This window comes from Podarcis cretensis (genome assembly GCF_951804945.1).
Source record: "Podarcis cretensis genome assembly, chromosome: 2".
Lineage (NCBI taxonomy): Eukaryota > Metazoa > Chordata > Lepidosauria > Squamata > Lacertidae > Podarcis > Podarcis cretensis.
Genome location: NC_137171.1, coordinates 92,268,164 through 92,290,961, shown reverse-complemented (window position 1 = coordinate 92,290,961; position 22,798 = coordinate 92,268,164). Strand labels below are relative to the sequence as shown.

At 44.9% G+C, this 22,798-nt stretch overlaps 1 protein-coding gene across 2 annotated transcripts in view; it reads left to right on the top strand.

The window, feature by feature from the left end:
- The first annotated feature begins 7,552 nt into the window (after positions 1-7,552).
- GRM7 (glutamate metabotropic receptor 7) overlaps positions 7,553-22,798 on the top strand; it is a 399,138-nt gene continuing 383,892 nt past the window's right edge. Inside the window, exon 1 of one of the 2 annotated variants that reach the window (XM_079959692.1) lies at positions 7,553-8,281. In XM_079959692.1, coding sequence (XP_079815818.1) covers positions 7,772-8,281 — 510 coding nt within the window. In that variant the 5' untranslated portion in view covers positions 7,553-7,771. The remainder of the gene's footprint in view (positions 8,282-22,798) is intronic. The other variant, XM_079959691.1, reaches the window with a different exon arrangement.

The window sequence follows — 22,798 nt, the reverse complement described above, 5'->3', positions numbered from 1 at the left end:
CTCTTCTACCACAAAGAAGAAGAAGAGGAGGAGGAGGAAGAGGAGGAGGAGTTTGGATTTGATATCCTGCTTTATCACTACCCTAAGGAGTCTCAAAGCGGCTAACAATCTCCTTTCCCTTCCTCCCCCATAACAAGCACTCTGTGAGTTGAGTAAGGCTGAGAGACTTCAGAGAAGTGTGACTGGCCCAAGGTCACCCAGCAGCTGCATGTGGAGGAGTGAGGAAGCGAACCTGGTTCACCAGATTAAGGGTCCACCACTCTTAACCACTACGCCACGCTGGCTCTCCTTACAAGAGAGGGAATCCTGTGCCAGCTAGAATTGCCCCTCACATGGAGCAGCCCCACACAGCTGTAGTACACATAGCTAGCCAATGTGAATGCTGGTAGGCATAGCCTAGCATATGTCAGCTGTGAGGGAGTGACACACCCACCCACCAACCCACACCCCACATGCATGCATTGAAATCATGTGAGAGGTAGCATCCTTTTTGTCACACTTTAGTGTGAATGAATAATGGAAACTAGGGCAGAACAAGACCAATTCCAGTTCTTAGCAGATTCTAATAGATGGCTGAAATCATAGCTGATGGCTTCAGTCTGGGACACAGCTTTTTGGTGTGGGCAGAACCTGCCTCCTTACCTGATATTCCACTGCAGTGTATAATGGAAACTAGTTCCTGTGAGAATGAGCAGGTATAATGTATCTCTGGCTACACCACTGCAACTCTGGAAGTGCATCACGGTTATCTCTGGAATCTCAGCAAGTCAGGGTTTGGTCTTTTGCATTAATACAAAACGGCCTCAAGAACTCAATGTCAGTTTCACAGCATCCCTGGGATCTATGGTACATTTCACCTGCTTTTTCTCTTTGTGCATTGGGTTCGAGTCTTGTCTATCACTTTTGAACTTTGTGTTGTTCAGCTAGATATGCTATTCAGTTAAGTGTGTGTGTTGGGCATTGGAGAATCAGGATGTGTAGGAACTGGTGAAATATGTATATATGACCTTACAAAGAACCTCTCAAAACATGAGAGGGTGTACAACCTTGGACAGTTATGTAAAGTTGAAATATGTCTGGGAGGTACCTAAATAAGGACGGAGCAATAGGAACATAAACACACCTGGCTGGTTTTGTTGCATCAGTGACAATTGTACTTCTTTATCAGTTTAAGAGATTTATATTCTGCATGTCTGGTGCTAAAATTTGTAAGACAGATAACAAACATGTCTGAATAATATTGTTAGCATCTCAGCTGGGATAGACATCCACAAGATTTTCCTCTGTAGAACAAAACAACAGACCCCCATGACTTATGATACAGTAGATATCAACACTGGAGTTTTCACAAGCCCTTTGAGTTTCACTGTTCTTCTAAAGCCTGCCTCTCATCCACATTTGAGACTAGTTCACATGCATGTATACATATCGCTTGATGTCCACAGCATCAGGTCATGATGACTTGCATATGTAGATGAGCTATTACAGACCAGACACTGCAGGTGAAACTTCCATATTTCATGCACGGCGTTTTTCAATAGAGTCAGTCACACATTCTGCTGCTAGTCATCAAGTGCTGAGTCACCAAGTGATGTACATGCTTGCATGAACTAGCCCTAGGCAGGAAAGTAGGTTTCATGATGATTTGAAAGGGTAGAAAATGAGGCTTCCATGATCAGCTAAGCCTATTGAAAGGTTAGCAAGACAACACCTGGGAGTGGAGTGGTAACGGCAGCTTCTTCCCTGTGCAATGTGATACCAAAAGAGAGAGGCTTTTGTAAGCACAGTCATAGAAGTGTGAGAGGTCCCCACTGCTGCCCAGCAATCAAGCTACTGTCTCCATGCAGCACACAACATACCCCCCTTGCCAGTTTTTTTGTGTTACTTCCATGTCTCTATGTTCTAGTCCACTGTTGCAGACAATATGCCTCTGAATATCCATTGCTGGGAATCACGACACGATGTTGGAGTAGGTGAGCCTTTGACCCAATTCAACAAGTCTTTTATTGTGTTCTTATGTTCAAAAGTTCCTGTAGGAATGGATTTATGTGCTAGGAGTGGATATATTTTTTAGTTATTATACTTTCCTTACTCATGTGATTGAGATCAGTAGAGTACATGGGCGTAGCCAAGAGGGGGCGGAGGGCAGCTGCCCCCCTAGATCAAATAAAGCAATAGAAATACTTAACTAACTGACCAATCATGTCAGTTCTGCCCCACTAACAAAAGTCTGCCCCTCTCTAAATCATGGCTATGCCCATGGCAGAGTACCATCCTTTGCAGCTTTAAACTTGGAAGCTAAGGCAATGTTGATTTAATCTTCTAGAAACAATAATCCAGGATGCTTTAAGACAGACTAGATTTTCTCTGGTATCATCACTTTTCTCCGTCTTAAAAATAACAATCACACACACACACATTCTTTTGTGAAGAAGTAAAAGTAGTATTTACAGGTACAGTAGCAAAATAAAGGCAGGTTTATAACTACTATCTAAGTTACAAAAGTACAAAAACTAAGTGCAAAATGGTGTCTGAGCTTCAGAGCTCAGACATGTACATGTGGTCAGCTTGGAGGCATGAAGATGGAGAGATGCCCAGGCAGGAAGGATGTAGTGTTGCAGCTTCCTGCCAAAGCAGACCAAGAAAGTGATCTCATAGAGTTCCTTTAGCAAATGTTATTCAAAGTAGTGGATAAAAGAAAAACAGTGACCAGCAACACTGAAAACTGGATACTCTTCACCACTGTATTTGGTCCCATGACCCCTTGGAGCAGTGACTAATACAAGGCCAGAATTATTGTATTTTTATTTATTTGTTTGTTTGTTTTAATTTTATAATTACAGAATTTTGCTTAAATCATACATCAGCCAAATCATGTCATATAGCAAACACTGCCATATTGTAGCATGCTAAGAATGTTCATAGCTATCATTTCATCCATTTTATTCAAATTCCAGTATAGACGACTTTCCCAGTAGTGATGTATGGAAGTGAGAGCTGGACCATAAAGAAGGCTGATTGCCGAAGAATTGATGCTTTTGAATTATGGTGCTGGAGGAGACTCTTGAGTGTCCCATGGACTGCAAGAAGATCAAACCTCTCCATTCAGAAGGAAATCAGCCCTGAGTGCTCACTGGAAGGACAGATTGTGAAGCTGAGGCTCCAGTACTTTGGCCACCTCATGAGAAGAGAAGACTCCCTGGAGAAGACCCTGATGTTGGGAAAGATGGAGGGCACAAGGAGAAGGGGGCGACAGAGGACGAGATGGTTGGATAGTGTTTTCGAGGTTACCAGCATGAGTCTGACCAAGCTGCGGGGGGCAGTGGAGGACAGGAGTGCCTGGCGTTCTCTGGTCCATGGGGTCACGAAGAGTCGGACACGACTAAACGACTAAACAACAACAACAACAACAATAGACGACTATCAATTTTGTTGGAATATCTGGAGTGTTCAGATTCTTTCTTACAAGTAATTTTGTTCATGACCATGGAATCCCACACTTTCCTTATCCACTGGCCTTTGGGAAAGTACGGCTTATCCAGGTTTTGGTTATGACTATCCAAGCTGCTATCAATAGTACTTTCTTTAGTTTACACCCAATGTTGTGCCCAATACTTTTCTCCTATACATCAATTGAAAGAGGAGTTGAGTTACCTCCTCTGAGCTATCTTTTTGGCGGGAGGCGGGGGGCAGGTTCAGCAGAGGAAAATCATTGTCTATGGCCTTTAGTCAATACAAAAGATGATTTCTTTGCAATCCACATTAATTTCACTCAAGAGAACTTCCATACTTGGGTTTATTTCATATGTGCAATCAGCCATGTACTTTGTGGATCTCAACACAACAATGCAAAGCTCCTTGTAGCAGGTGATTTGTAAATGCTGTTCTTTACACCATTAGGGCAGATTTTATCTATTAGAATTTGACACACTCATGGCAAATGGAATGCTATTTTGGTACAGTTGAACTTGTGCAAACCGTATTAGAAGTTGCTTGAGGAAACAGCTCAGCACTGCAGTTATCAAAGGATGCTCTGTTCTGTGTTCCCCTGCTTTCTAAGTGAAGGGGGAGAGTAGGGCCTTATTATCTGCTCTGGGGAAAAAGGCTGATCCCCTCTCTAGATGAATATGTGTTTTTCCAAAGATGCTCTCTGATCTGAGTTACTTTTACAATGCGGCTGTTGAAATGGTAACATTATTTTACATTTTTGTTACCATTACTATTGGTTGTGAGCTGGTTTGGAACTCCTTTTGATATAAAGTTCAGGATATAACTCCCAAGGAGCAGTGGGGGGTGGGGTGGAGAGCACTCCATCTTCTCATTTACATTAAAACTCCTGGTAGGGGACTCTACAGAGCCATTAAAAGAGATTGGAATCCCTATTTTACTCATAAATTCACATCGAAAAGGTGGGGGCAAAGGAACCCATTGTTTAAACTGCCTTATTTGTAAATAGGACAGGAATAATTAAAGAGCATTATGAGGCCATTAATCTGCCTGTTGGCTTCATATACCCAAAGATGGAGAATGGACAAAACAGCAAGGTTAAATTCAAAATAGAATAGCTCCATCTCACATCACTCACTCACACACACACACACACTGAACAAGCCCCTCAAAGGATACACACTACAAAGTAATATTAAAACTCATCAAATAATATTGGCAGGCTCCTCCATTTTATCTGTTTGTTTGAACAGAGCCCTTCTCTTCACAAACATCATTTATCCCTCTTTTAAGCATTTGTTACTGAAAAGAAAGCAGGCTAACAGAGCAATGTTATTGCAAACAACTCCTGTGTATCCATTAGGGTTTCTTTATAGAGCCTGCCCTACATCTGCTGGTTCTATCAAATTATCCCTATTCTTTGTGCCTGGCACTATGCTGGAAATGCCTGTAAAAGCTGCCATGATGCCTCTGGGCATCTTTCAGACACCTCAGAACCAGGTCAAGCCTTCTAGCTAAGCATTGAGCATCTCTGGGTTGATCTTGTGATGTCGGAATGCACTTGTTTGGTGGTGCACAAGGATATTGCCTCCCGCCTGCCTTTCTCCCTTCCTTCCTTCTTCCTTCCTTCCTTGAGCAAATGATATCAAGGCCTGACAAAATCCAGTTAGAACAGCTGATATTTAGCCAGGAGATAGAGAATATAATCACAATGTTTTAATGTAGGTAAAAGGTCTTCAGGGTTGATGCTCAAAGCATGTGAGCTGTTCTATAGGCTGCTGTTCAGGTGCAGAAAGGCAAACATTTCTGATGAGTCTTCTCAACAGATCCATGTTACACAGAGTGCTATTTTTGAGCACTCCTCAGCCCTAGCTGTAGTTGGTTCAACTGCAATGTCACTATCTCATTCCACATGGCTGTAGTTGTCTTTCAGCTAGCTCCGAGAAAACACTGTGCTTTGAAAGTGGGAGGGAGCGGGAGAGAGAAAAGGAGGTTTCACAGCAGCATTGGACTAGAAATGACATATTCAAATTGACAGAAAAAAATCAAATATATAATAGGCTTGGGTAGGTACTCCTTCACCTTTCTCCTTCTCCTCTCCTTTCTCTTGAATGCTGTGCGGAGGGCAGTTAAATTTGTTCCACATGCCACAGTGTCAGCAAAGGAATGTAGAATCGTTGCACAGATGGCACAGTCAAAGTTCGCTGAGGCTGTCCTGTTCTGACCTACTTCATTTGTTTATTTTTTCATTCAACTCTGAGCATCTTGTATCAGGTCTGGAATACCCAGAGCCAGGTGTCTTATGCCTATAAGCTATGCTTCCCTTGGCTTTTGGCAGATAAAATAGACTCCAAATTTGTCTCTTTAGTGAAGCAGGGGGACATAATTTGTTTAAAGGCAAAAGAGAGCCTCAGAAAAGAACTGTGGTTTCCACGAATGAAGATCAACTCTTTCAGTTCCGTAAGATTCTGGGTTTAAATGGGATGCTCTTCTGTAGGACTGGAGGGGTAGAGCGTCTGTTTGACTGAATGGGCACCTGTTTCTGCAATTGCATGCATGAGGCAGGCCTCAGTCACACTGATGCAGTGGTAGAGTGTATGAGAACCAGTAGATTGAAGCTGAATACTACTTAGACAGAAACACTGTGGGTGAGTGGGTCGCAGATTCGAGAACTGGGAAATTTGCTTGTTCTAGACTGAGTTGCACTCCCTCTGGAAGAGCAGGTATGCAGTTCAGGGGTGCTCTTTGAACCATCATTTGTCCATTGAGCTCCAGCTGGCCTTGGTCACAAAGACCACTAACTAACTACGATTATCACTAACTACGATTGCTGTGCCAACTGCACATCTTTCTGAACAGTGACAATTTGGCCACTGCAACACATTGTCTTGTTTTTTTGCACTACATGGGGATTTCCTTGAAGCGAGGATCCACAGGCTACAGTGGGTGCAAAATGCCTCATCCAGAGCGGTAAGCGGTGCTCCTTATAGGGGACATATGCTCAGGGATCTGCACTGGCAGCCCAGACACCACCAAACCAGCCCTAAACAACTCTGGACCAGGTTACCTGAAATCCGTTTTTCCTCTGGACTGCACTGGAAACAAGCTGCCCAGCTCTAGCCCGGCCAACCTACCTTTTCCTTCTCTCTGAAGTGAAAAATAAAATACCCGAGCTCCTCTCAAAGGATGCTGTTCTTAAGGTTGGGATTCATGAAACATCTCCACATTGTTGTAATTTCTGCAATTTTTATTTTTATTTTTTTTACAATCCTTGCATTTACCTGCCACGTATCCTAACTTGGTGAAACATTATTACTGTCAATATTTACGTTCTAGTCTTGCATTTGAAGAGTTTTAATCAAATAAGATAGAAATATTTCTGTTATCAAAAAGGCATTGGTCAGAACTCACGCTGCAATCTAGGGTTCAGAAGACCGCTAGGTCATGCAACAGTTAAATTAATGAAACTATTTAAAATATACAAGATACGTTCAGATAGTTGCCTCTTCACATTAATATACGCACCCCTTTGTACATGTAGCACACCGCACACCTAAATTTCAAGCAAGGAACTGGTTACATTGAAGAACTGGGATCTCTACCCCCAGAGAGCTTACGATTTGAAAGAGTTTGTGCTTTGGAATCAGTCTCCAGCGACTTGCCAGCGTTTTTCTACAAGCCACTGTACAGAGGAGCCTTCTCGTCCCAGAGCATTTGAAATCCCCAGCGCAGGACGCATCCGCAAGAGGATGCAGAACGAACCGAGGGAGAGCTGCGAAAAGGCTCTTGGCATAGGCAAAAGAAAGGACCTGAAGGAGAGAGACTTAAGGCAGGCAGGAGACGACGGCTGCCTCCGCCGAGCCGAGGATGCTCCTTGTCTGCGAGAAGCTCGCCATCCCTTCTTCCCCGCGGCCTCTCCGCCTCGCTTCGCCGACGATTCCCTCCGCCCGCATCTCTGCGTAATGACGCGCAGGGAGAGCAGGCAGGCAGGCAGGCAAAGCTGGGGAGTAGGAGGAGAAGGAGGTGGGCAGAGCGCGAGCGGGAGGCGGAGAGGAGCCGACCGAGCATTTAAAGCGGCAGCCCAGTCTCTCTCTCGCCCAGTTGCGAGCCCAGGCAGGCAGACAGGCGAGCGCTGTCGGGAAGCAGCGCCCGACGGCAGCAGCCTGGAGCTGGACCTCCCCGCCCTGCCAGACCCGCCCCGGCCCGCCCCTCGGGGGAATCCTCGCTTGCTCGCGGCAGGAGGCGCCCGGACCCCCGGCTGGCTGGCGGCTGTTGGAACAGCGGCGAACCCTCCTTCCTGCTCGTGGTAGCCTGGGTGCCCACCATGCTCCAGCCGGGGAGGCTGTGGCAGCTGCTGACTTTGATGAAGTTGCCCTGGTGCCTGCTGGAGTTCCTGTTGTCGGCGGTGGCGCAAGGCCAGGAGATGTACGCCCCGCACTCCATCCGCCTGGAGGGCGACATCACCCTGGGCGGCCTCTTCCCCGTCCACGCCAAGGGCCCCACCGGCGTGCCGTGCGGGGACATCAAGAAGGAGAACGGCATCCACCGCCTGGAGGCCATGCTCTACGCCCTGGACCAGATCAACAGCGACCCCGAGCTCTTGCCCAACGTCACCCTGGGCGCCAGGATCTTGGACACCTGCTCCAGGGATACCTACGCGCTGGAGCAGTCACTCACCTTCGTGCAGGCGCTCATCCAGAAGGACACCTCCGACGTGAGGTGCACCAACGGGGAGCCGCCGGTCTTCGTCAAGCCGGAGAAAGTGGTGGGCGTCATCGGGGCGTCGGGCAGCTCCGTCTCCATCATGGTGGCCAACATCTTGAGGCTCTTCCAGGTAGGGCGCTCCGCGGAGGCTCCAGCATCAGGTTGTTGGCGCCACAAATGGCCACAGAGCCCTGGCACGCGGGCTGGCAGGGAGTGGTGCTGAAGGAGAGCGCCAGCCGCGGGCATGGCAGAGAGCAGCCCCAGCAATGGAAACCAACCCACTTGGCACTGTGCTGTAGGATCACTAGACTCGAGGGCTTCCTTAGGACCAGGATGCCCAGCGTTAGATAATCCACCCCATCCCACTTCCCTCCTGCAGGCAGTTCACACGCTCCCATCCCCCGGGGAGTTTGCCGCTCTGCTCTTTGCCTTCCCCAGCGCTCCCATCTCTCTTTTCCCAGCCGCCTCTTGCCTCCTTGGAAATCAGAGGCGCCCTCCCTTCCAGCACGTATCCTCAGGATTTTTCTCCTGACACTCTCTGGATTTATGATCCCATTTTCAAGAATCAATCAGTGAATCAAGACGACGGAGGGGGGAGACGCAAGGCGATGATTTCAATGGGTTTGCATTAGAGTGAAATATGGCTTGGCTAAAGGCAACCGGTTCCCCGCCAAGCTCTCGGTTCAGTGCTAGAAGGAGGCGAGCTGTTGGGTGAGGAGGGGGCAGCTTCCACGAAACCGCGAGGAAGCAAGCCGCCACTTTTCGGCTTTGGGGCTGGAGGAATAACCCTGCTGGTTAATAAGAGGAAAAACAGGGGCACCGCGTGGCGGTGGCATTGAAATCCATATTCAGCTCGGTCGTCTTCTTCACTGATTTCTGTTCTGGCTTAAATTCCCATCCTTTCCAAGAGTATGTGTATCTGTTTCTGTGACACTCTCTCTTTCTCTCTTTGCTGGGTGTGCTAGGACAATTTCAATATGGGCATAATCTTTGCCTACCCGAGAGGGTAGAATACAAAGTCGGAGCCGATGAGATCGATTTGGAAAGGGATCTTGTATGGAACCCAACTCCTTCAATCCAACCGTTCCCATCAGCCTGGACAACAGGTCAGTTTATCTGGCTGGCTAGTCCATTTCGGCATCTGAATCAGCGTGTGCATGTGCTCCTGCTGCAGGGAGATATCCCCCTTCTTTCCCCAACTGCGAATGCCCGGAGCCTTTCATTCCTCCCTCGAGTTGTGAGAGATGGCGGTGAAAACCGGATTAAAAGATTGGTGCTGGCGATGGTTTGCGGTGTGCGCGCGCGCCTGTGTTGCTGCAGTGCTTTGCCCCCATGTGCGCTGATTTTATTTTTCATGCATTTCTCTTGGCTCGCTCCTATAAACTGAAGCTCCCCTCGCCCCTTCGGATATCAAACGGCGGTTTCGACGGGTCCGTGTCCAGCAATTGCGCTGACAGCACGCGCGTCCCCTTTCTAGCCCAAGTTGCGCTTCCGAGTTAAAGCCCATCCCACTAAAAAACAAAACAAACCACCCAAATCACCCCCCGTTTCCAAGCTGCCTACAATCTCACTGGGAAAAGCGGGAGACAGAGCACAATCCTGACTCTAGCAGTCAATGGCCTGAGAGAGAGAGAGAGAGAGAGAGAGAGAGAGAGAGAATAAATTAACCGACAGCAAAGGCGTTTTTGCAATTCGGATAGGGGATACACCTTGGAAAGTGTGTGTGTGTTTGTTTGCAATAGCTGATTTGTAAATTGAAACTCCAGATGATTCCCTCTTGGACATAAGAAGCACATGTGTGTTATAGGGATGGGAAGAAAAAGAGCTCCCCGGGACACAGAGTCGGGGCACTTCTCCGCCGTCCGCCCTCGCAACACCCTGTAATTCCGCGCCTAATTGGCAAATGGCAACTGTTCCGTGGAAGGCGGAGCGCAGAGAGGGAGCAGGCGGTTTTTGCTGCTGAGAGCGAGGGGGAAGGACAGGCTGGGCTGGGTTGCCCCGAGCGGAGCGACGCCTCAACTTGTGGCTCGCAGCGTGAAGTTGGGCTCCGCCACTTGTCCTCGTTTGGCTCCGTTGGTCCAGCGCGGATTCCCCATCCCTCGTTCCCCCAGCGAGGCTGCCTTTCCTGGCTGCGTTTCCTGAGGCGGCGATCGCCCTGCTCCGGCCGCTCTGCTCTTGCCTAGCTTGGGGGCGGTGTGAGGAGGGAGAAATCTGGTGATGATCTGGGCTCCGTGGCTCTGCACCAGGTGCTTCGGCCACTGCCCAAGGATGTCGGGTTCCTGGATCTTCCTTCTTTCTTCCGTTTTTCGCAAGCCAGGAGGTGGAGGATGGGAGGGCTCAGCCGGCTTTTCCGTTGCTTCTGGCATCTGAGCTTTGCGGGCATCTCTCCAGGAAGAGCTTGCTTGTTCAGTGCCTAGCTTTACAACTTGGGAACTGCCAACTTGGGAAGCTCAGCTGCTGCTTCCCAATTATCGTCACTCATGGAGGGGGTGACAAAGCCACCAGCAGCCACAGCAGGGTCCTTCTTGCGACAGGGTGGGTCTTCTAGTTGTTCTATAATATGTGGGTGTTTTGAATATTTTTTTTTTTTAATTTTTTGTAACAGGCAGGATTTTTTCATTTGAAACCTAAAGAAACTTTTTTTAAAGGCAGTTGGAACAGTGGTAGCACTAGAAAAAAATAGGTGGGGCACAGGCACAGAAAGGGCAAAATATTTTTCAAGGTGGGTGAGTCGTGTCCCACATGTAAAGATCTGTGACAGAAATATATGTTAATCATAGACATTTAATAATGGGGGCGGGGGCGGCAAACTCCTTCAGATGTCTTCTAAAGGTTATATAGTTCCACATCTCCTTGATATCTGATTTGTTCCACATGGTGGGTGCCACTACTGAGAAGGCCCTCTGCCTTTCCCCCCTGTAGCTTCACTTCTTACAGTGAGGGAACCATCAGAAGGCCCTCAGTGCTGGATCTCAGTGTCCAGGCATACTTTTATGGAGACATTTCCTTCCCACAGCAGTTCCTCCCTTCAATCTTCTCTTTCATCTAGGCAATCATGAAATGTCTGCTGCATTTCCAGTATGTTGATCTTATATTGCATGTCAGGAAGGCAAGAGTAAAACTTGTCTCTGCACAATAAATTAAGAAACACACATGACTTCGACATCCCCTGATCTCATTATGTCATCACTCTGCTGCCGCCACCCTGCCAGAAACTGCTGTTCTGGATACGAATATTTTACAGGTGTGCATTACTACAATGAGGTTCATATCCCATCATTCCTCTTCATGTACTGCTCAAGGGTCACATTCTTCATCCCCAACACAGCTGCCTCTTTGAAAAGGTCTCTGGACATTGACTGCAGACAAGAGAGGAAATGTAGCACTACTAGTAGAGTACTGTGTTGCTCTGGATGTGCAACAGGTTAGGGTAGTAGAAGAACTTGTCATGTGCTTCAAATGCACTTTAGTGTATTTTTAGCCAAAGATACTATAGAGGGGTGGCTTCCACATGTGCAAGAGGAAGCCCTCAGTTCAAGTCTCCTCCTCCACCATGAACTTGGCTGAGTCTTTAGGCAAACTACTCTACCCCTTACAGATAGGTAGCCGTGTTGGTCTGCCATAGTCAAAACAAAATAAAAAAATTCCTTCCAGTAGCACCTTAAAGACCAACTAAGTTAGTTCTTGGTATGAGCTTTCGTGTGCATGCACACTTCTTCAGATATGAAGAATGGTATTCTTGGTATGAGCTTTCGTGTGCATGCACACTTCTTCAGATACACACTTCTTCAGGTATCTTTAAGTTGGTCTTTAAGGTGCTACTGGAAGGAATTTTTTTATTTTGTTTTTACTCTACCCCTGTTCCCCCATCTGCAATGCAGGGGTTAAGATACTGGCCTGACTTACAGAGCTTTGCAATAAAAATGATGGTGATGAGGGTAAGTATGGACGGAGAGAGCTAAAAGACAAAAGTGTATTGAGTTTATTCTCCACTGCAATAGGGCTAAACACAGCATTATTTCAGAATGAAGCAAATGATATATTACTTTCCGTGCTCCACAAACAATATGTGTCTTCTTGCAAATCTGTTAAGATCTCGCTCTTCAAAAATATTCATATTTCTCAGATAGTGATTTTAAAAAGTGCAAAACCAAACAGCCTCCCCCATCATTTTGGATTATACTATATACACAAAAGAATCCCACATTTATACATGGGACATTGGTATAATTAAGAGGGAACTAATATCATATTTCCCAGAGGAGTTGATGCTACAGGATTCATTGCCACTTGGGAAAGATGGCTATTTATTTACATGAAGGCTTTGAATACCCCCCTGATGCATTTTGTAGTAATATGTTGCTTGCAGGCTTGGGATGAATTCGAATTATTATTTTCCATTAGAAAAGTTCATTATGATGTACATAAACAGAAAATAGGACATTTTTTTATTTCTGCTTTCAGTTAGGCAAAGTTGTATGTTGGAGGACAAATATCTACGGGGGCCCATAGAGATACATTTCCCATTTTACTGAATAAGAGCTTAAAAAATCTTTAGCCTTGTTGTTGTCAGATGTAGAGTAGCCAAGAGCCCTAAGTGACCAGGACACTTTAGGAATATTTTGGAGTAATGCAAGAAATGTATATTTGCATGGTTGTCTGTTGCTGTTGTTGGTTCAGTTTGTTGGACGGTTCTCTGCCAATGCTCACCTTGTATCTCAGGAAGTGGTGGAAGAATAGTTAACATACAGCAGTTTGCTGAGACAAGTTGACAACATCCTCAGAATATAACTCTGACAAATGTATCACATGATTTCCTCCCGTATGCGCTCTTGCCTAAATTTGCATAGAATGGGGATTTTGTAACTATTGTGTCCTCCTTCAGAGAACTGTGGTTTGTTTAAACCAGCTGTGGTTAACTTTTTCTAGCTTGAGGGATACACTGACAATCAGCCACCCCGATGAGGGCCAAATGCTATTGGTGGGCATGGCCAATGTGTATGTATACACATACAATTCCCATACATTCTAGATTCAGGTAGGTAGCTGTGTTGGTGTGACACAGTCGAAATAAAGACCAACTAAATTTGTTCTGGGTATAAGCTTTCATGTGCATGCACATGTCTTCAGGTACCCATACAATTCCCATACAGTTTACACAAACATACTCACACTCACCATACAGTGGTACCTCAGGTTGCAGATGCTTCCGGATACAGACGCTTCAGGTTACAGACTCCGCTAACCCAGAAATAGTACCTCGGGTTAAGAACTTTGCTTCAGGATGAGAACAGAAATTGTGCAGCGGCAGTGGGAGGCCCCATTAGCTAAAGTCGTACCTCAGGTTAAGAACAGTTTCAGGTTAAGAGCAGACCTCCAGAACGAATTAAGTTCTTAACCTGAGGTATCACTGTACATACTTTCCCTCCGCACAAACTTTCACATAACAGTAGATTGTGGTTTTCCATTACATCAGAACAAGATCATTATCAGATAGGCTATGTGGAATGAAAACATCTGGAAATGTATATGTCAATAAATATCATTATAGGCATTATATAGGTTTGTGACTTACAGCCTGCAAAGTTTAATGTAGTTTGCATGACATGGTAAGCCAAACTATGGCTCAGTGAGTTTATGGATAGGTGAGCTGTCGGAAAGTTGCTTTGCTTCTTTCGGGTCCTATGTTCTTTGCTGCAGCTCAGTTAGAGAGGAGATGGTTTGACCACAAGCCCTGTTTCGGATGACTCACCAAACCAAAGTTTGGCTTAGTTTAGCCTGGCAGAAGAAAGGATTGGGGAGCAGCAAAGCAGCTGCAAGCATTTCTCTTGGGGCCTCTATTTTTGCACAGTCTTGCTAAGCCACACCATGTCATGGGAAACAGGTCTGTGTGCTACCTGTGTAAATAAGCAAGTACAGGTAAAACACAACACGTAAAACTTACATGTAATTTCAAGCTTTTCAGTGGGGCCAAGCCTATTCTATGCTGAATGTGTAGTGTGCGCCTACCCTCTTTGGTTTGGGTGCAGGCAGTTCCAACAAAACCCAGCCCCCTCCTTTCATGGCGATGGGCCCTAGACAATAAATTGCTGTTGGTGTACATGGGAATTCCTGCCCCCTCAAGCACCATAGCTGCAGGGGAGCAGGATTTTTGTCTAGATCACAGCTGGGGAGGGAAAAGATAAACCTCTCCTCCCCGTGGCCTGTGCACGTTGTCCCACTACATGTTACAATTGATTAAAGAGAAGCGGATAAAATAAAACTGACCTCCTTGGAAACTAGCCTTCAGGATGATAAGGAATACTTGTTAATGAGGACTCACCGAACAGAAAGCTCTTTCCAAAAGGCTGGTTGAACTAGAACTGGGAATGGCAAAGACTGTATAAACCATCAGAGAGCTTTTCCCTTTCTCTAGCTGTGGGGCACCTTGTCCACAGAGAGTTGCCCTAGATGGTTTGTCCACACGCCTACCACTGCTACTAGGGAAATTGCACATTTTCTCATTTGGGTCCCTCCCTGTTACTCTCCGTTTTTGCTCACTGAATGGAGATTATGATCTGGAGACTTCTCCTTTCCCAGCTCCCATCCTCTTTGTTTTCTTGGCTCTGTACTATATTAATTTTTATGAAAGTAATATTGATTACACTTGAGATGGCACCATGCTAATAGGATAAACCTGCAGACAATACGTTCTGAGTTTTCTTCTCTAAAAATTGGTTTCACTTGGAGGCACTGATCCATCCTACAAACCGCACCATATCAGATGCTGTTATTTCTATTTATAGCAATATGCTAATTAATCTCAATGAGTGACAATGGAGAGTGTCCTGGGGATAGGAATATGATGAATTTTGTCATAATATTGAGAGAGATGAAGCATATAATTAAAGCCATTTGAGAAGCATAATACAATCAGAGCCCTGGAGGTGTATGAATATCCTGGACAATCAGGAAGAAAGTGGTAGAAAAGAATTTGGCTTTTGTAAGCACGGTCATTTGGTCATGAAAGCGTAAGAGGCCCACATAGCATCTCATATAACAGTTCTGTACACATGTACTCCCAGGAAAGTGAGTATAAGATGGTAGACTTAGTAAACAAACTCTTACCCTCAGACACCATGAAAGAAGGAAAGTAGAGCCAGTTTTCTTGTCAAAGACTGGTGAGAAAAGCAAGTTTCCACTTCCCCCAGTGGCTAACATCTGGACATCTGGTTGGAGAAATGAACTGAAAGTCATCTACATAGCCATCTACTTTGAGAACGAGATATTCCCAGCCAGTATAATGGGGTTGCATGATCTCAAGAGGCAGACCCCTGTATTTGGCTTCATAATGTTTGACAGTATATATGTGTGTGTGGTTTATAAATACTTATAAATAAATATGTATCCTGGAATGTGATTGCTGGTCATCAGTATTATTTGCCCAGAAGCTACCAGAAACTAAAGATTCCCAGATGTAAAACTCCATAAGTGAGATTCTCTCCTCAAGACTAGGGTGACTGCAAGAAAAGGGATGACTAAGTGTGGGGTGCTTTTCTAACAGCTGCAGCACTGCTATAGAGTAATCAACACTCATTGAACCTGCCTCAACGTCTTTATTAAAGGTCTGGGAGCCTTGTCCAACCTGGCCACCCTACATAACACTTGGAAATGATGGCCTATTCAAGCAGAAACCGAGAGTCCTGATCATTGCTCATACTACACTACATCTAAAGAGTGAGCAATTTCTAATCAGCTATCAAGTGTTCCGACTAGAACAGAACTGTGTGTAATCTCTTGCTGAGTCACGAAAGTGCAGGAACTGACACCGAGTGCAGAATTCTTAAGTTCCGTTTACTGTTTGTAAGCACAAGACATCACAATTTAAAATCACAAAGGAAGAAAACGGAAGTGTTGCCTCCTCATTCTGCTCCCGCTCTGCTCTGTCCCATTCCACCCCAACCCCACCCTTTTAATGATGTCATTCATGATGTTTCTGGATCACTTCTGGGTTTGGAACATGTGTGTGATTGCGCACATATTGGTCATGCCTAAAATGGGGGTTGCCTTTACTGTGTAGGTAGCTGCGTACTAGCCCAGAAGTGGGGGGGGGGGGACTATAAAAAAATAAAGGTACCAAATAGCATTGGAGGTTTGATGTAACAGGTTGTTGTTGTTGTTGTTGTTGTTGTGTCATTAACCTAATTGTGCTGGTTTCTCACCTTCCATTCAGACCAGCAGGAATTAACACAGGCATTGTCATAGATCCCTTGAGGCTTGCAGGTGTCCAGTGTGCTGATTCAGCAAGCCTAACTAGGCCTTGGAATGCTTCTGTTTGAAATCAGACTTTGAGTTGCAAAGACTTTTTAAATTACAAATCGGTTTTCTTCTCAAGATTCAGCTGCAGAGGTGGCAGAAGAGAAACAAAAGGGTTGCCGTGAAAGAATTCAGATGATTAGTTTTAAGCTTACTATTACATTGCAAAATATGGCTTTGTTACCATATGGTCCATCAAAATTCCCACAGAATCTAGCAGCAAATTCAAAGTTACATTAGGGCAGTTTTATCAGTGAATCCTTCAGCTGGAAGTGTTTACCAGAATGCCCACGGGAACTGGCAGGCTCTAAGATTTCATTCTTCACTTCCCAGAAGCATACTTTTCTCCACTAACACCCTGCTTTGGGCTATAATTTCACTTTTGTTTTTAGGTTTTCCATCATATCTCCTACTTTCCCCTCTTTCCCTTAATTGAGACCTTTCACGGCCACAATAGGAGACTTCATTTACAACTCCTGCTTACAGAACATCAGTCCTAGTTTGCTGCTATCTTCTGAAGTTTCCTGGGTCACATCCAAGCAAATGTTTCACGAGTGCAAAGTCTACCACCCTTTCTCAAACTTGGGTCCCCAACGTCCCCTCCATAATTTCTTTATAGCCCTCCCCCCCATCTTACTGGGTTGCCCCAACCACTCTGGGCAGCTTCCAACATATATAAAAACATAATAAAACATTAAACATTTTAAAAAACTTCCCTCTGCAGGATTGCCTTCAGACGGCTTGGGGGGTCAGAAAACTCACTACCCTCCATCATTTCTCCAATGAAAATAGGGACATCCTAAGGAAAAGTGGGACATTCTGGGATCAATCAAACTGGGACGGCTTCTCTAAATCAGGGACATCCCTGGAAAATAGGGACACTTGGAGGTTGTGCTCCAGCTGTTGTTGGACTAAAGCTCCCATCAACCCTGAGCACTGGTCTAGTCATTGTCTTTGTTATTTACTCCAAATAAGTGATCAAAAGTCATAAAATCTTGATCCTGTTCTCTTTACAGTGGTACCTTGGGTTACATACGCTTCAGGTTACAGACTCCGCTAACCCAGAAATATTACCTCGGGTTAAGAACTTTGCTTCAAGATGAGAACAGAAATCATGCTCCTGTGGCGCAACGGCAGCAGGAGGCCCCATTAGCTAAAGTGGTGCTTCAGGTTAAGGACAGTTTCAGGTTAAGAACACACCTCCAGAACGAATTAAGTACTTAACCCGAGGTACCACTGTATTTTATTTTATTTTATTGAAATTCATGAATAACGTACACACTCTTAAATAAACAAAAATGAAAACAATCATATACTAATAGTATTATGCATGTTTACAGAAATTAAATCTAAATTAAATTTGTACAATCTCCTTTTCCCTATCTTTTTGCTAACATAAAATAGACTTTCTATCATTTCCCAATGCATATAATCTTTCTGATGTTGAATGTAGTTATTGTTATTACCTCACTCTTGATCCTGTTCTTAGCCAGCCAAAATCATATTCCACCATAGCATAGGAGGGTTGCCATGTTGTGGGAGAGGGGGAGGCAGAGTTCCTGCACTTTTAATCACTGCATTATTGCCCCAGGTGTTTCCCGTCACAGCATCTTCATTATGCCAAAAATACACCTGTTGAATTTCTGCCTGTACGACCACTGATAAATCATGCATAGGAGCTCTGCAGAAAAAAGTGGTGGCAAGATGGGCATGCGAGTTCACAGCAGGGGAGGAAAATAGCACCAGAAAAGCATCTTATTCTTTGCAGATGAAATCTTTTGTTCAAGAAATAAAAATATTTTGTTCAGCATGCCTCAGCAAAACAAGCAAACAACAGTTAACCTCAATAATGAGCTAGCATTGCAGAGTTCTGTCATTTCAAGAATCTGGAATTGCAAAGTATTTAGGGACATGTTCTTCATGTCCATTCAGTAGTATTTCAGCAACCAATATGGGATGAAATTCCCACTCACTCAGTGCCTGTACCTGCAAGACTTTCTGCACTTGCTTTGAATGCAAAATACATCAGCAGTGAATCAAATGGAAATGTGCCTACCAGTATTGTGACCACCATTTCTGCATAGTCTCTGAACTCGGGTATTCACTCTTGAGCCTAAAGATTCTTGCAGCTGGCCCAGAGTCCTCAAGTGGAACATCTTGAGCAATGCACTATCATCCATCCTCAGTCCAGTCACTAAAACGGTGATAATAATTGCCCACTTCATTGCGTTCTTGTGACCGATAATGCTTTATAATGAGATATGGATTAAAACATTTTGCACATTAAAAGTCCTATAAAATGTAATTAAGTCTTAGAGAAGCCCGTGAAAAACATGGGCTGTGTCTTTCTTTATTAGCATGCTTTGAATTTTGCTGTTGCTCTAAATGGAACATGGGAAAGGGCTGCATATGGAGTCAGACCATTTGTTCATTTAGCATTACAGCTCAGTATTGTCCACACTAATCTACAGCAGCTCTACAGGTTTTCAGACAGGAACTTTTTCAGTTGTTCTTGAAGCTTCCTGTGACTTAACTGGGAACTCCTGCATGCAATACACTATTATTAATAAGTATTATTTAATGTTACATTACTACTACTACTTCAACTTATTTCATGCTGAATAAAAACCATCTATGGGTAACTTACATATATTACATTGCAACTTGACTTTCATTTACAACTTGAGCTTCTCCACTCAGCTATGACCCTCCTTTTACCAATTTGCAAGTTTAAAAATTTACCAGGTGTTTCTCTCTGTGTGATGGTAAATGCCCTGTGGGGCAGGGGCTGAGGAGAAGAGAGGAGAGAGAAGGGCGAGGACTCAATGTGAGCATATGTCACGAGCTTCCTTGCAGCAGTGATGTGACTCAGTAGATGTGGAACTCGCTTGGGGTCAGGTCACAAAGGAAGAGAGCCTCTATCCAACTACTCGTGATGGGACAGTTGACTGCTTTCTACCAGCTTTTCTGCTCCTGTCTCATTAGCAACAGCCCGGCACACAAAAAGTAAACATTCTCCATCTGACCATTCTCATGCACATGAGTTCCAGGGGAAAGTATATTGTACAAAGTGGCATGGAATGAATTTATTCCCACTCTGATTTCTGTGATGGCAGCAGAACACACTGCAGTGCAGGTGTGCAAACTGACCCTTAGATGGACATTCTTGACCACTGTGGCCAGTGTCTGTCCATTCACAGGAATCATAGAGTTGGAAGGGATCACCAAGGTCATCTATTCCAATCCCCTGCAATGCAGGAATCTCAACTAAAGCATTCAAGACAGATGACCATTCAACCTCAGCTCAAAAACCTCCAAAAAGGAGAGTCCACAAACATCTGAGGGAGACCTTTCCACTGTCACAGATCTTACTGTCAGAAAGTTCTTCCTGATGTTAAGTCAGAATCTCCTTTCTGTTAACTGAAACAAGCTTTCTCCATCTTCCATGTGACAGCCCTTGAGATATTGGATGATGACTATCATATCTCCTCTCAGTCTCCTCTTATCCAGGCTAAACATACCCAACTTCCTCAACTGTTCCTCATAAGGCTTGGTTTCCAGACCTGTGATCATCTTGGTTGCCCTCCTCTGCACCTGTTCCAGCTTGTCAACATCCTTCTTAAACTGTGGTGCCCAGAAATGGTGGTCTGACCAAGGCAGAACAGAGTGGTACTATTACTTCCCTTGATCAGGACACTAGACTTCTGTGGCTGCATCCTAGAACAGCATTAGCTTTTTTTGCTGCTACATCACACTGTTGACTCATGTTAAGCCTGTGGTCCACTAAGACCCCTAGATCCTTTTCACAAGTACTACTGGCAAGCTGCTCTTTGTGCAGCTGGTTCCTCCTGCCTTACGTTTGTCTCTATTGGAACTCATTTTGTTAGTTTGGGCCCACTTCTCCAATGTGTTGCGGTCATTTTGAACCCCGATTCTGTCTTCTGCAGCATTAGTGATGAGACACCTCTGATGTGCATAAGAGAAGTGTCCCATGTTCCCTGCATGGGCACCACAACTTTGAAGCATAACCTTGCACCCAGTAGGATACAGTCTACGTGTGACACCATCCTGCTAGTTAGGGTGAAATGAATTGAATTATGTTGATGAATGGCAAGGTAAAACTCATTTCCACTTTGTTCTCATAATTTTTTCCCTATCTGAAGCCTGCAGTTAAATCACTGCTTTTAATGTCCAGCACACAAGATTAATAAGTCATTCTTTTCTTAATTGATTGTGATATCTAGAAACACTTTATAATAGAGTAAATGAAGACTGGGTAGTGATATACACAAAAGAGTCCCCGACTTAGGTCAGAAGAACTTCCTGGCTACCAGTGCCCCAGGGGCTCTTATATTTTTCAACAAACCTCTCCATATTATGAACTCTAGTAGAATCCAATGAAGGATTCTGAGAAGAGCACCTCCTCAGGGACTCCAATTGGCTGCTAGTCCACAAAGCTCCTGTAGAGCATATGGCCCCCTGGAGCCCCCCAGGATATTCCAAGGGGGCCACAGGTGAAAATTGCATAAGTGGGGGGCACAACACAAGGCTAGGGGGCCACATATGTTTTTCTTGGAGCAGTCCTGGTTTGTTTCTAGCAGGAGAGAGCAATCACCGAGGCTCCACTTTGACCAGCAAAGCCCACAATCCAGAATCCCCAAGCTAGGCAAGTGCAGTGCAATGAGTAGGGCTGGGCAAGCCGGAACTGCTTCTTGCTGCCACCAGTGCTGGGCCCGGTGGGCCTGACTCCGCAAGGCGCAGGGTGCAATCCACTCCAGCGTCTAATGTATTAGGGCCTTTGGATGTTGCCGAGAGGCGCAGAGCCCATTGGAAGCATCAGACCGACTCTGCAAGTCATGGGGTGAAATGCACCCCAGCATCTAGCTGAGTGGGGTCGTCTGGTGTTGCTGAGTTGCATCTAGTAAATAACTAAGTGTCTACTCAGGAGACAGCTGCACTGAGTTCAGTGGGCCTTACTCCCAGGTAAGGGTGTGTGGGACTATAATGTTTTATCTAGGCATCCAGGGCACCTCCTGATGACAAGATCTTTTTGCACCTATTCAGTGTGGAGCACTTGTTTTTTAAAATTCTCCCATACATACAGAACTCCCTGTGCACCTTTTGGACTGTACCTGTAGGTTTCCCCCTCTGTGTCAAATAATTGGGGTCAAATAAGTGTTGTTTACTTTTTATGGAAGATGGATCTCCCTTGGGAGGTTCTGGACTCTCCTTCTTTGGAGGTTTCTAAGCAGAGGTTGGGTGGCCATCTGTCATGGAGTTTCCTACATTGCAGGGGGGGGGGTTGCAATAGAAAGATGACCCTTGGGGTCCCTTCCAGCTCCATGATTCTCTGTTTTTCTGCTTCAACAATATTTCATTATGTTCCTATCATTTTATGTAATTGTATTTTGTATAAATTATAAAAATTATAAAACATGTTCTATTTACAAACAAAACATTTATCGTATTTTTCTGTGTAGAAGACTATATTCCCCCCCTATTTTTTCAAGTTTAAAATGGGGGGGGTCATCTTATACAAGGATAGTGCATATGGGGGATTTCTTTATTTGGAGTCCCAATAACAGGAGTTGTGTTATACATGGTGGCGTGTTATACACGGAAAACCACGGTAAATACCTACCTTTCTATTGGTAGGATAGGGGAGCATGGGCATAGTCAGGATTTTTGTTAGGGGGACAGGCTTTTGTTAGGGAGGGCATAACCTCAGATTTGTATTGATTTTTACTTATTGGGGGGCAGCTGCTCCCTTGCCCATGCCCGGGGGGGGGGGGGTGGCACAGGAAGGAAACAAGGCCAGAAACAGGTTGGGAAATACTGATGTAGAAAACATTCTCTCAAGATCCGTCTTTCAGCCCTCTCCTTGCTTGGTGCTTTAGATACCACTGGATTTCAGCCAGCGTGTCTCATATATTAGGAGATTTAGTTTTAACTGTCTTGACTTACCTGCAACTTCATTATTGCCTTTCAGAACCGTATTTGATATTTTAAAAGCCTAGGAGGTAAATTTCTTAACACTGTAAGGCAAAGGTTGATCTGGAGGTGAACCAGCACCACAGTGCATTCCGACAGCGTTCATCTTTTAGAGGTTTCACAGGGGGGAAATTCTGCAGAAAGTTCAGCTAAGAGGCTACTGTTTTGTCTCTGGAGAAAAGCATCATGGGAAGTGGGGAAGCACCTGGGCCTGGTCCATTGACTAGAGAAGGAGCAGCTGCAGAGAGCTTGCTTTGTAATTGATAACCTTTATTTAGAGTATACCCTTCTTTCCCACTCCCTAAAGGAATTTATCAATTCAGCTTACAAATATGAAAGCAAACATAAGAAGAACAGTGAA